Source organism: Mauremys reevesii, linkage group 1, assembly GCF_016161935.1.
Source record: "Mauremys reevesii isolate NIE-2019 linkage group 1, ASM1616193v1, whole genome shotgun sequence".
NCBI classification, from domain to species: Eukaryota; Metazoa; Chordata; order Testudines; family Geoemydidae; genus Mauremys; species Mauremys reevesii.
In genome coordinates, this window is record NC_052623.1 from 15,678,933 (window position 1) to 15,693,416 (window position 14,484).

A 14,484-nucleotide genomic window follows, 5' to 3' on the forward strand; every position below is an offset into this window, starting at 1 on the left:
ATTCATAAGCCCTTCCCCCCACCCCCCAAGCTGCATAAGTAAAAATGGAAAAATTTGTAGAACCCATTCATAAGTCAACCCTATAATTCAGGTGTCGGCAAACTTTGGCTCCCGGGCCATCTTACCTTGAGTGTCCGCAGGCACGGAGGTAAACCTAAGTAAACAAAGCTGCTTACCCTGACAGGCCGGGACAGCAACTGGTGGGGACTTTTTGGGGGGGGGGGGGGAAGATGGGGGGAGGAAGGGAGGTGGAGTCAGGAGAGTAACCCGTGACCAGCCCCCACCCCTACCCTGGGACCTCCACATTCTCCCTATCCCATCCCTTCCCACCTTATTTGGGGAGGGCCAGGGGAAGATGTCTCTGACCTGGCCGCAGCCTGCTCCGGCGGGCCAGACTGGGCGGTGTGGGTGCTGTGTGCTCCGGCAGGCTGGGCGGCCACAGCCTGCTCTGGGGGGCGGGGCCGAGCAGCATGGCTACAGCCTGCCAGCTCTGGAGCTGCAGCTGTTTCGGAGGCTGTGGGGAGAGCAGCACGGCCAGAAGCAGAGACTCTGGCCCCGCTTCTTCCCTTCTGGCTCTACTGGCTGTGCTGTGTTTCCTTGCTCCCTCTGTTGGGGGGAGGGGCTGTGTCCCTCCTCTCCTGCTCTATACCCGTTCATAAGCCGACCCCCGTCTCTGGTGCTTCCCTTTTTTACTAAAAAAATTCGGCTTATGAACAAGTATATACGGTATATTGACTGGCACTGGTCCCCGTATAGATTGTTGGGGGACCCCGCTGTTTACCTCCCTCCATTGTGAAACATGACCATTTATTCCCACCTACTCCTTCCTACCTTTTAACCAGTTACTGATCCATGAGAAGAGACTTTCCCTTTTATCCTAGGACTGCCTACTTTGCTTAAGAGCCTTGGTGAAGGACCCTGTCAAACACTTTCTGAAAGTCCAAATACATTATATCCACTGAATCACCCTTGTCCATGTTTGTTGACCCCTTCAAAGAATTCTAATAGATTGGTGAGGCATGATTTCCCTTTACAAAAGCTGTGCTGACTCTTCCAACATATCTGACACATAGGTGAACACAATAATTCTGTTCTTTACTATAGTTTAAACCAATTTGCCTGGTATGGAATTTAGGCTTATTGGCTCATAATTGTCAGGATCACCTCTGGAGCTTTTTTAAAATTCAGTGTTACATTAGCTTGCCTTTCAGCATCTGGTAGAGAGCCTGATTTAAGCAATAGGTTACATACCAGTTAGTAGTTCTGCAATTTCATATCTGAGTTCCTTCAGAACTCTTGGGTAAGCCATCTGGTCCTGGTGACTGTTTAATTTATCAATTTGTTCCAAAACCCACTCTACGGACACCTCAATCTGGAACAGTTCCTCAGACTTATCACCTAAAAAGAATGGCTGAGGTGTGGGAATCTCCCTCATATCTCTGGCCTTAACTGCAGGTGCAAATAATTCATTTAGCTTCTCCGCAACAGCCTTGTTTTCTCTGAGTGCTCCTTTAGCACCTCCATCAACCAATGGCCCCACTGACTGGCAAGATTCCTGCTGTACTTAAAGTTTTTGCTCTTAGTTTTTGACCTTATCTAGTTGCTCTTCAAATTCTTTCTTGGCCTGCCTTATTATACTTTTATACTTTATTTGCCAGTGTTTATGCTCCTTTCTAAAGCTAAGATTAAGCTCAATAAGAGACCACAATCCAAGCTGTTATGTCAATTAACCACGCTTAAACCCAGCAAAATCTGTTTAGACCCAGCAAATAAAGAGGTCAACACACTCAGTTTAGACTACGAATCTAAGGCACAGTGTTTCAGAATAGCATTCACTACTGCATATGTAAACAAACACAAAAATAAATATTTGTAATAGCCCCCCCAAAAAAGAAAGATTTAGCTCTTATGAGGAGCCTGGTGGAACAGGAGCTGGCAAACATGCACAGTAGAAAGCTAAAATCTCCTTTTTAAGAGCTCTGACAGAAGTATAAAGATTAACAGAAGGACCAGTGGTAATGGTATAGTAGCCGTCCTGGGTGAGAGAAATATTACTCTCTACCTACAGAATTTTCCCTTTTTGTATCATGACTGATATTTAAGGATAAAAATTTCAAACCAGATTAGTATTTTTAAACTCTTGAAAGAAATCATAAAGACTGGTCATAGACATTTCTATAATCAATATTTTCCAACTCAAAATACAGTATTTAGTAATAGACTCCAGAATTTTCACTAGAGGGCAACAACACTTAAGTTGATTAATAGCACAATAGTAGTATCGTTTTATATATTTTTTAGGATTTTTTTTTTTGCTCTTCATTGTTTGGAAAAATTGATAGAAAAAACCTTCCAGGGTTTTCATATGGTCTCAACTGATAACTATATTAAACAAGACCTGAATCTTATTTAAATATATTATGTCAAACATGGTTTTTATGTGCTTGCATCACCTGCTGATATTCACAGAGCTCTAGGAATCTGAGCAAGATCCACTGTTAGTGTAGGGTCTACAAGAAAAGTTGTTCCCTTCAAAGCGCCCCCACATTTTTTTTTATTTAGTCCTTGAGAAAGTGACACAAAATAAAAGGTATTTACAGCATAGAAGATTTCTGATCAAGTTATGACAATTTTTAACTAAAATCTAGTTCAAAAATCTCACGTGCCAAATTAAAATACAAGTACTATTCAAGTCAATTTAAACCCCACTGAGTAGGTTTCATGTCATAGATCTAAGGAAACAGTTTTTGCAGTATGCACTCTGGAAATGCCACAGCTTCTCTCCTTCACCCGACACAATCAAAAGGGATTCCCCTCCTCAAGGCAAAGCTTTAAGTTTAGACCCATTTTAGGATACTGGACCTAAAAATTAACCTTGCAATTCTTTAAGGCTAGGGGGCACCACACTGCCTCACAAGACCACCTCCCAGCTCTTCACAGACAGACATTACACAGTCTGCATACTCTGCAACATGGATTAGCAGGCACAGCACATGCTAATCTGCAAGGTAGACAAATGAGATCTAATGGGTAAACTGGCAGTGCCAAAAGAAACATTGAGTAAAAATCCTCAGTCAACAGTAGCAAAGAGTAATTTGTGTCTGGACTTTTCTGGAGGTGGGGGTAATGAGGTGACACAAAAACCTGTGGCAATCAATCAATTATGATAGCAATGGCTATTATATTCTTCCTGAATACAACACCTAGGGATTATAACACACACAAGCCACCCTTACTTCAAAGTGAAATCCTTCTTTAAGTGCAATCGCCTTCAGAATTTTAGAGGAGACTGTGGTTGCTAACATGTAAACGTTCTTCACATCAGCTTCTTTGGAACTCTTCACCTTCCAGCTCCTGAACATCCACCACCCAAACAAAGCTGCCAGCTCGTTGCCGGTGAACACTTTCCAATGACCACTGCAAACAGGATGGAAACAACAAACAGTTCCTTCAAGTTTCTCAGGAGCATGTATTAAGATTCAAAGACTGTACAACACATTCTGCAACCAGTGGAACAGTGAACAATTGAATAGGTCATTCTACCCTGAAAAGCAGCTCCATGAACAGCACACCATCAGGACTCTGTTACCTTGTCTCAGTGGTTCCAGACAAAATTTGCTGTTTACAAGTAAAAAAGTGTTGTCTCTGTTACCAGCCCTTCAAGCAAGATAAATGAACCAGAAAGAACCTACCACCAATAATAATGTATTGGCAATTCACACTCCACCCTCAATTACACCTGTGCAATCCCTTTGTCTTCAATGGCGTATCACAAGTGAAGGGGTGGCCCAGGATTTGGCCCCGCTGTTGGAACAAAGTTCCCAATTCTCTGTTGAGAATTCAAGCGTGTTGAATAGCATCCAGCTCACTCTCCCATTGCTGTATTGATTCAGCAGGGCATGCAGGAGTCAAGAGGTAGTAAAAGTATATGGTCATCAAAGGTGCTATGCTTACAATCACTTTTCATGACAGATCTCTAGTGAAAGGATTTAATTAATCTTGCTTAAAATGCATCACAGATAAAAATGTAAGAAAAAAGATGAAGACTAAAAAAATCTCAATATGATCAAGTGTCACATTGTTAGGGATGGTGGAATAAAAGTGGCAAATCTAAGTGAGTCAACATCAGAGGATGGAGGAGTTAGTTCCCCTTCCCCCTCTTCTCTCAAAGGCAAGGTTAAAAAGAAAGGTCCCGTTTCTTACTTCTCTTGTAGTTCTGCCACCGCCAATCTGTCTGCATCAGGATCAGTGGCCACCACCACCCTAGCGCCTTCTTTCTCTGCAAGCCTCAGAGACAACTCCTGAAAAAGGTGATTGAGCCATTATATGCAGATAGTCAAATTCATTTGTAGTCCTCAAGTGTATTAACTCTGCTGAAATTCCACACACCTAGGTCTCTGACTTTATTACATTAACATTTCAAAACAAGTGGAAACCCAACTGAAAAAACAGTGACTGAACTAAAGAAATAAATACCAGCACAGATTCTCCTTCTTCAGGATTTGGACATTTAACGGTAGAAAAATCTGGATCTGGATCCTTTTGTTCAGGTACTGGAATGGGAGGCTTAAAGCCAAATGCTTTAAAAGCCAACTGGACATAGTCATGTCCAACGCCATGGAAAGATGTATGGATGAACTTCAAGTTGGTCTTTGTGTTCAGTTCCCTGAAAAAGAAAAAGCAGCCTTCAATTAACATTATAGGTTATTTCACAAAATGCTGCAACATGATGAAATGCCAAGACAATGTGACTGAAGTTTACAATAAAGCTGCCTTTCTGCAGATGTCTAATGTGTCTTCAAAGAAAGGGTGAAAAAGGAACAGTTTCAACTGTAGGCATTCAATAAAGATTGCTGGCTCAATTCTTCCTCACTCTGGAAACCTGGATCTTTACTCTACCTCTGCTGCTTGGAAGTTCCTAAAAATGAGACCTTTACTTCCCTCTGGATCAGACTCATACCTCTTTATCGGAAAGAGTGATCAGCCTGCTGTGCATGGCAAAAGCAGAAGGCAAGGGCTAAATCACCTAGTTTAAGGTAATGAAATCACCTACATATGGGGCATAAAAATGTATCACACAAAAGATGTATAAAATCCCCTTAATTTGGTCCATCCTTTACCCCCACTCCAAGTTGATTGCATATAGTACTTTTCCAACCCTTATTTTTAAAGTTTGACCTACATTTGTCATTGCTGGTCAGAAACCATTACACTTTGACAAGTTTGTGAAGTGAACCCTACATTAGAGTGTGGGAGTTGTGTTATATTCTTCTCATACAGCACCTGTGATAGCAGATCTTTTTCAGGTCTTCCATATAGATTTTAGAAATTTCCTCCAGAGGATCTTGTGTAAGAGGACTGGTGTCTACTAGATTCTCATTCCAGGAACCATTCCATGGTTCAACACATTCTTCTATACATTTCAGGATCTCTTTGTCATGGGGAGATGTGATCTGAGCTCCATTTTCCCAATAAACCTGGCATACAAAAACCTGACACTTAGAACTGCATGTTACATGGATGAGATTGACGCTTTATAAAGCCACATGATCTTATGTTTACATAAGGTCCTATAGTAAGCAAGAAACTTGTAGCAAAGCACACTATCAGACTGGTTTAGCTCTCCGGAACTTTTTTGGGATCACTCATGCCAAAGTTTTCAAGTATCTAACTTTAGATATGTAAATTTATAGTTAGGTGACCTGATTTCAGAGTTGTTGAGCACCCAGGCCCCCCACTGAAATCAGACTATGGATGCCTAAAGTCAGGTACCTATGTTTTAAAATATTAACCTCAAAGTCCTACATGAAGAAAACCAACTACCACTTTTATAAAATCCTAATTCCTTTAAAAAAAAGCAACCTCTCCAAACCCCCCCCCCCGCCTCATTTTTAGATTAGAAATGAATGAGAACAAGATAGACAAGCAACATGCAAGATGTGATGCTTTGTTCCATAACTGCGTCCAGCTGAAGGGTCACACTGTCATCCAAGCAAGTCAAATCCTCAAAAATTACTGACACAAGTAGCTGCTCTTTGTACCACACATGTGAATGCAGTGGGAGCGTAAAACACAAAGCAACTGGGAAACCCAAGGACAAGGAGCCTGGGTGATGAGATAAATACAATGCAGGTGTACTTCTTTTGGAAAAAAAGCAAATCAAGGACTTCACATGGACAGCAGCACTGAGGCCAACACCCCAATGCTGACTTCAAAATAAGAGCTGAATTGCTCCATGTAACCCCTGTTCACTATCTTGTGTATTAATTTTTTCAAAGATTAAATGCATATTTTTAAAAGTACAGTCAAGTTCAAACCTTCACACGTTGGACAGGCTTCCATAAAGAATTACAAAAAGAGGAAATACAGCATGCGTTGTTTAAGCAATATGTATTATTGTGGCTGATTACAGTGCTCCAAATTAAATCAAAAGATGGAAGTGACAAATGGAGCCACCATTTAAACAGAACAGAATCTCAAAGTAACTCCAGTATACAAGGTATTTAAGTAATTCCTCATGGTACTGATTTTTTTTATGACTACATTCTAGACAAATTTCCCTAAGAAAGGTTGGGCTCAGTTCTAACCTCATTTTCAGACTACTAGCTTGGGGAGGGAAGGTACTGTCCTTCAGACGTTACTTCAGATGCTTGATTAGTCTATGTGTAATGAATGGCATAGGAACAGAGTTGCAAACTTCCCCCTCATCTGTATTCAAGACCTATAGTGGACTTGAAATGGAAACTTCCTTGCTTCTGTTCTCAGAAAACTGGGGGTATACTTCAGAAGCCAATAAAATAGAGCAAACAATTTTGTGAAACTATTTTTCATTCTAATGGGTATAGATATATGGCTTCTCCTGGAGTTTTTCTAATTTTTATGATAGATTAGAGAGATAGATATGGTGTTTACAAAGTGCCAGTTGCTGTAGCATCTCAGTATTTCTCAAAACCAGGGCCTTTTCTTGCAGCCTGGGCTGTGAGAGGGGCACAAAGCAGTGGCCCTGGTCCCAGGGCCGCCAGCAGCGGTTGGGGCCTGCCCCCATCCAGAGACACAAACGCTGGAGGTGCAGGCAGCTGGTGACTTCCCCACTTTCCTGGGGGTAGGGGAGGCAGGCTTCGGCCAGGGGCTTCAGGCTCCCTCCATGCACTGGCAGGCTCTGGTTCCAGGCTCTGTCCCCAGGCTAACCACCCTGCCATCGTCCCTGGGCCCCATTGCCTCCCTGCCCACCTCCCTATCCAGGGCTTAATTTGTCCCAGGGCTTGCCGGGGCTGAGTAAGTCTGCTGTGAAAAGTGATATTAACAAACGTACAAAGATCACTTTTCACAGCAGAAGACTTGCCAGCTAGCAAGTCTTAGAAGAAGAAAAAAAAGTGCAACCTAAAAAGCAAAAGAAACAACAATAAAAAGACAAGAACATGCAAAGCACCTTATTTGTGTTTCGATTCTGTGTAGGTCCGTAAAGAAGAGACAACTGTAAATTATTTTTACTACTGAATCTGAAAAAAACCCTACATAAATAAGTTACAATGATTTGGACATGGGCATATTTATTTGTTTTCCTAAAGTTAATTAAGAATTTTAGGAAAAATTGTCAGCGTGGCCACCAGCAAGAGTTGGTGGCCACACTCTGAGGCCATCAAAAATGTGTTGTGAGAACCCTTGATAAAGGGGACATACAGTGTATACTTGGTAAATCAACTTATCTGTCTCAAATTTGAAGGGGGGAGGGGAGAAAAGCAGCACAGGCTTACCTTGTATCCATTGTCCTCCTTACGGTTATGGGATGCTGTGATCATCACACCAGCTGCAGCTTTGAGCTGCCGAACGGCATAGGGCTAAAAGACGAAAGTAATTTAACTTCACTACTTCTGAGCTGACATACATACATACATAAAGGTGTAAAGTCAGTTAAGGGGTAAGTAATACAGGTTCTTAAAATTTCACAAGCTGATTTCAAAGGTATCATTTGAACAGTCAGACAGCCAGCACACTGTGTCCTATCATCAGCAATGGGTTGTGCGAGAGAAAGCATGATCAGAGTTACTCTGCTAAATTAACATTCCCATAATAAACTTCCGAAACAGATAATCTCCCAGAGGTACTCCCAGGCACAAAACTTTTTAATGTCTTATGGTGAAGAAAAGCCTCCACTTAGATTGCACATATTGGAGGAGGACAGAAAAAACTTGAGCAACTATCAAGAAGTCAAAAACCATTTGTATCCATGAAGGACTTCACCAAAATATTTGGTAAGCTAATAAATACAGCTAAAAGGAGATTTTAGAAGTTATAGAAATAAATCACGATCCAGAAGGCAGAGAAGCCATCCATCATGGATCAATAGTAATTTTGTTCTTCAATATGGAGGAATTAATTCAGAGGTGCTCAAACTGTGGTCCGCAGTATTCAGGTGGTCCGTGGATAGTTCCCTTTCAGGTGTGCACCTGGGTAGCTGCACATGAGAGAATAAAGGACCACCCACCTAATTAGTGGAGCTGCGCAGGCGTGGCTGCGCTAATTAGATGCCTGCACCCTGCAGAAGATGCACATGTAAGGTGAGGTGGTGGCCTTGGGGGAATAGAGAATAGGTGGGAGGGGGCAGTGGGGTGAGAAAGGGGGGGTGGGGGGAATTTGGGACATGCAGGGATGCGGCCACCAGAGAAAGAGGCGACTTTCCCCAGCTCCAGGGCTGCGGCTGCCGGGGAAGAGACCCCCTCCTTCCCAGCCCCAGCTTGGGGGCTGCCATGGCTGAGGAGAGAGGGCACATCCACTGCATTAGAAAGGTAAGCCTACTGATATTAAAATATGAGTTGTGTGCTTTTATTTGTAAAATAAAAAAAAACTTCATTATTCCTTTTTTTAATATAGCACTTTTATCCAAAGCGCTTTATAATAGTTAGTGATTTTTTTTCCAAATGTTGTTTGTACCATTAGCTAAGTGGTCCTCTAAGACCCTCAGCAATTTTCAAGTGGTCCAGGGGAAAAAAAGTTTGAGAACCACTGAATTAATTGATAATACCAAGGTTGTAGATGCTTGTGGTTGCAACCACCTGTGTAACCTAAATTCAATATATTAGGAATGGTGTTCATAAAAACACACTTGCAAAATTCAGGAAACTGAGAAACCTAATGGGAATATTTCTTTCCATAGTACCAGTCATACCCACAAACTGGGGCCCAGTCCCTAAAACAACGGGCACATTACAAATGCTGATCCAAGTGGAAGCCCCAGTGCAGAAGATATTTAGAAGTTTAAAATGAAGGATTGTTCTCTGCAGTGTATTTTTCATTTCCTCTACCAACCCCTGGGAAGAGTTTACAGGTCCCAATCCTGCGAATGCTCAAACACAAGTAGATCCATTGATCTCACAGAACTACTTACGTGTGCAATAATTTGTACAATAAAGGTATAAGGGCCCTGTTTTCCCATCTTGAATTCTGGGCCAAGTTTTGCTCAGTTATAAATCTCTCACTGCAGTAACTCTACTTAAATCAATGGCGTTTACTATGGACTGAATACTAGTGTAACAAAACCGAATTCAGCCCTATGATTTCTTAAGTCTTCCTAAGGAGTGTTTAGGCTTGAAATTAGACAAAGGTTTCTAACCATCAGAGGAGTGAAGTTCTGGAACAGCTTTCCAAAGGGAGCAGTGGGGGCAAAAAAAGACATCTGGCTTTAAGACTAAGCTTGATAAGTTTATGGAAGGGATGGTATAGCCGAATTTTGGCAATTAATTGATCTTTGACTATTAGCAGTAAATATGCCCAATGGCTGTGATGAGATGTTAGATGGGGTGGGATCTGAGTTACTATGGAGAATTCTTTCCTGGGTGTCTGGCTGGTGAGTCTTGCCCACATGCTCAGGGTTTAGCTGATCACCATATTTGGGGTCAGGAAGGAATTTTCCTCCAGGGCAGATTGGCAGAGGCCCTGGGAGTTTTTTGCCTTCCTCTGCAGCGTGGGCACTTGGAGGATTCTCTGCACCTTGAAGTCTTTAAACCATGATTTGAGGACTTCAATAGGGACTTGTTACAGGAGTGGGTGGGTGAGATTCTGTGGCCTGCGTTGTGCAGGTGGTCAGACTAGACGATCATAATGGTCCCTTCTGACCTTAAAATCTAGGATTCTATGAAATGTTCCACCTCTAGTCTATTCTTCTATATACATTCTGGCATTCTTACAAGAAAAATATACAGCTAAAATTAAGATGACAGCCTTGATGAAATGCTAAAAATATTAGCTGTGATAGAATCAAGTGTCAAAGACTTACCACAAAGGGCGTAGGAACGTATTTTGAAAACAAGTACACAGGTACACCTTTCGCAAGCAGGACTGCTGCGGTAAGCTTTGCAAGTCTATTGAACAGGAAAAATATTCAGTGAATCCTATTATCCACAATACTGTTCTAAAAGCCCCAATCCAAAGAACAAGTTCTTTTTCTGCCTTCTCTCAAGATGCTCTTATTATAGAATGTAGGGGTGGAAGGGACTTTGAAAGGTCATCTAGTCCAGCCCCCTGCACTGGGGCAGGGCCAAATATACCTAGCTAACCCTGACAGGTGCTTTGTCTAACCTGTTCTTAAAAAGCTCGAATGACAGTGAGTGTCTAAGGAGCTGCTAGAGACAGGGCAGGTGGGGTAATAGATCTTTTATCGGACCAACTTCTGCTGGTGAAAGAGACCAGCTTTTGAGCTTATACAGAGCTCAAGGTAGAACAGATTGTTTCACATAAGGAGTTAGGGTGAAGTGGGTAAACACCTCAAAAAAAAAGAAAAAAAAAAGAAGTTGGTTAGTAGGTTACAGATTGTAGTAATAAACCATTCATCCGGTGTCTTTATTCAGTCCATGATTATTCTTGTCTAGCAAAGTTATGAATTTAAGCTCCCAGGCTTAAATTTTGAAGGTGTTGTGAAGGTTTATTTTGAGGACGACGACTGACAGGTCAGATACAGAGTGATCATTTTCTGACAATTGTTCACACACAGGTGATATGGTGTTTTCGAAAAAGTACTTGTCTGGTTTCACCCATGTAGTTGCTGTTGGGGCATTTAGTGCACTGGATGAGATATACCATGTTGTGAAAGACATGTGAAGGGCTCATGGATCTTGAAAGGTGTGTTGGGGGCGGGGGGAGGAGAATTGATTGTTGTAGGAATGGAGAGATGTCTACAGGTTTTGCATCTGTTCTGTCACTGTCTAATGCAACTTTGAGATGATGTGTCTTGGTCTGTGGGGAGCTTGCTTCTGATGATCTTAGCAAGGTGTGTGGGGTGGTTGATTGAAGGCCACAAAAGGGAGTTTGAGAAAGATTTCTTTCAGGATGTGGTCATTACCAAGTATGGGCTGCAACTCTTTGATGCCACCCTGTATGTGTTCCTGTGTGGGGTGGTAGGTGACAACTCAGAGCATAGGCGCTGGCTCCGTGGGTGCTCCGGGGCTGGAGCACCCACAGGAAAAAATTAGTGGGTGCTCTGCACCCACCAGCAGCCAAGCTCCCCGCTGCCGTGCCCCATCTTCCCCTCCTCCCCTGGGTACACCATAACCCCGCTCCTCCGCCTACTTCCCAGCGCTTCCTGCCTTGCTACTGCCAAACAGCTGTTTGGCGGTGTTCTAGGAGGCAGGGGGAGGAGCAGGAATGTGGCACGCTCAGGGGAGGAGGCGGGAAAGAGATGGGTCTGGGGCGGGGATTTGGGGAAAGTGTTGGAATGGGGGTGAGGCAGGGATAGGAGGAGGCAGGGGCAGAGAGGGGTTGAGCACCCACCAGCAGGAGCAGAAGTCGGTGCGTATGACTCAGAGGGATGTGGTCTGAGGTTCCTATAGACTATTTGGTTGGCCTGTTCCATGATGCTGCCATCTACTTCTCTGGTGGGGTGTCCTCATGTGATGGGGTCCTGGGGTGCAACCTTGATTGCAGGACCACGGATGCCCTCCAAACCCACCAAGCTGGGTTGTCCCTCTCACTGTGATGCTGATGTCAAGCTACAAACTTCTGAAAGGCACTGCACTTACACAGACATCCACAGGCAGAGACACACCCAACTACTGTGTTACACAAATGATCTCACAGCCACTCATGAACCAATAGAGAGGCACCAGCTAATTCTCCCCAGCTCCAGCCCTACACTCCAGAACCGTACCGTCAGCAATTAGTTCGCCACTTCTTCATAGGAAAGTGGACATGCACCAGCCTTTGTAACCCAAGACAATTTCCCAAGCACTTTAGACAAATTCATTGGTAAGGATAAAACATTAAGTTTATTAACTACAGAACGATAGCTTTTAAGTGATTATAGCAGTAGGCATAAAGGTGAGAAATAATTACCTTAAAAAATAAACATGCTTTCTAAATCCTCGACTTTTAGTCTAAGCAAGTGTTGAAGCAAACAGCTTTTCTCACCCTGACAGATGGTACAAGCAGGTTACAGTTCCTCAATACACAGGCTGGGACTACCTTCCAGCCTGGAACCAAATTTCCCCAGTTCCAAGTCTTTGTCCTTCAGACGTTCTTCCAGGTGTTGAGTTGGGAAGGGGGAGAGGAGAGAAAGAGGCCAAGTGATGTCGTCACTGTCTCTCTTTTATACTTTCTTCCAGCTTGCTGGAATGATCTTTGCTGTGACCTGGGTTAGTCCACCCCCATGGCATACATGACTTCTCCACGAAGTCTTAGGATAACGGATTGTGTGTTGATGAGCCATTAATGCTGTCTGGCTATTGATGGCTTCCTTTATTATAACAAAGGCTGGCTGTGGGTGTTCCCAACCTCACAACATATGTCAGTAACATATATAGTAATACTTCATAAATTCACATACAATGATAGTACATACAACCCAACAGTTATTATTCAACAGATCAAGACTTACAAAATGATACCTCACAAGGTATACTTTGTACAAACACATAATATCACATTGGTGAATATGGGGGTTCCAGGGTGATAACTTTGAGGTACACAGAGTGTCATATCTTGTTTGAAGAAGGTGGTTTAAGGGTGTGTCTTGGACTTTCTCCTTGGAGCATATGCTGGGGTACCTGAGTACCTGGCTATAGATAACGTTTCTTGGTGTGGGGGGGATGGTTATTAGATCTGTGAAGATAAAAGTGTGGTGATCCATAGGTTTCTTGTATATAGCGTTTGTAGGGTTCCATTGCTGAAGTTGATCATGGTGTCCAGGAAGTTGATGCTGCTTTGGAGCATTGTAGAGAGTTTGATAGATGGTTATTGAAGTTATGGTAAAAATTTAGATCATCCGTCCAGAGGATGAACACATCATCAATGTATATCATTGGTTTCATGGTGCATTTGTCCAGAAATTCTTCCTCGAGGTGACCCATTAAGTGGCTGGCATATTTGGGAGCCATTCCAGTACCCATGGTTTGAACAAAGTGTCTGTTGAATGTAAAATGATTGTAAGTTAGGATGAAATGGATAAGTTTGGCAATGTGTTTGAGGTGGATATTTGAGAGTTGTTCATTGGTCTTGTAGATATTTGAGGCAGGCAGCAATGCAATCAGGGTTACAGATGTTGATGGATAGGGAGGTGACATCCAGGGTGACATGGACAGTGTTCTGAAGGAGGCTGTTAATGTTATGGAGCTTCTGGTGGAAGTTGGCGTGTCCTGGATAAAACCAGCCCTTTGTGTGGTGAACTGTTTGAGGATGTTTTTTGTGAGTCCTGATATTCCTTCAGTAAGAGTGTTGTAGCCAGATAAGGTGGATCTGCCTGGTTTTCCTTATTTGTGTATCTTGGGAAACATGTACTAGGTCCCTGGAGGGGAAAGGGTTCACAAAGAGTGAGGTTGTAGAGATTCTCTTGGAGCTGTTTAAGGATATCATCAAATCCTTCCTTCCCCAAACTCCTGGGTGAATAGTACTGTGCAATCTTCTTTGATTTCTTTATAATAGATGGTGTCAGAGTTGTCGGTTGGCCTTGTTGATGTAGTCATTGAGGTTGAGAACTACGATAGCACCTCTTATCTGCTGGTTTGATCACTATCTTGTGGTTGGATTTCATGGACTGTATAGCTATCCTCTCAGCAGTGAAGAGATTATGGTGGATGTGATGTTGATTGCTTCAGGAAAAAAATTGACTGAAATCATTAACATAATGATCAAGTGTGTGGTTTTGTTCTCTGAGAGAAGTCCAGTCAGATGTTTCTTTTTTCTTATGACTATCGGTGGGGATGTGGTAGTTGTGGATGGTGTAGTCTTTGTTGTGAAAGAATTCTTCTAGTTCTCCACATTAGTATGGTATCAGGTTCTGTGATGGAGCAGAAGATCAGTCCCTTGGCAAGTACAGAGAATGTGGCTCTAGTTAGGGGTTCTCAATAAGTTGATGATGATAGGGTGTCGCTTAGCATCCATGTTGTGAGTCCTGGTGTCTCTCGGAGATGGTGTTCTGTGGGTTGTGGAGTTGTTGTAGTTGGCTCCCCCTTTTTGTGCTGGATGACTCATCAGGTTTTTTGATATTTTGGGTTTCTT

At 42.8% G+C, this 14,484-nt stretch overlaps 1 protein-coding gene across 2 annotated transcripts in view; it reads right to left on the bottom strand.

The window, feature by feature from the left end:
- PGM2L1 (phosphoglucomutase 2 like 1) overlaps positions 1-14,484 on the bottom strand; it is a 74,278-nt gene that overhangs the window by 16,898 nt on the left and 42,896 nt on the right. For both annotated transcript variants that reach the window (XM_039533113.1, XM_039533118.1), the window contains exons 4-9: positions 10,274-10,358; positions 7,755-7,838; positions 5,284-5,477; positions 4,477-4,666; positions 4,204-4,301; positions 3,237-3,417 (exon numbers count right to left, since the gene is read on the bottom strand). In XM_039533113.1, coding sequence (XP_039389047.1) covers positions 3,237-3,417; positions 4,204-4,301; positions 4,477-4,666; positions 5,284-5,477; positions 7,755-7,838; positions 10,274-10,358 — 832 coding nt within the window. The remainder of the gene's footprint in view (positions 1-3,236; positions 3,418-4,203; positions 4,302-4,476; positions 4,667-5,283; positions 5,478-7,754; positions 7,839-10,273; positions 10,359-14,484) is intronic.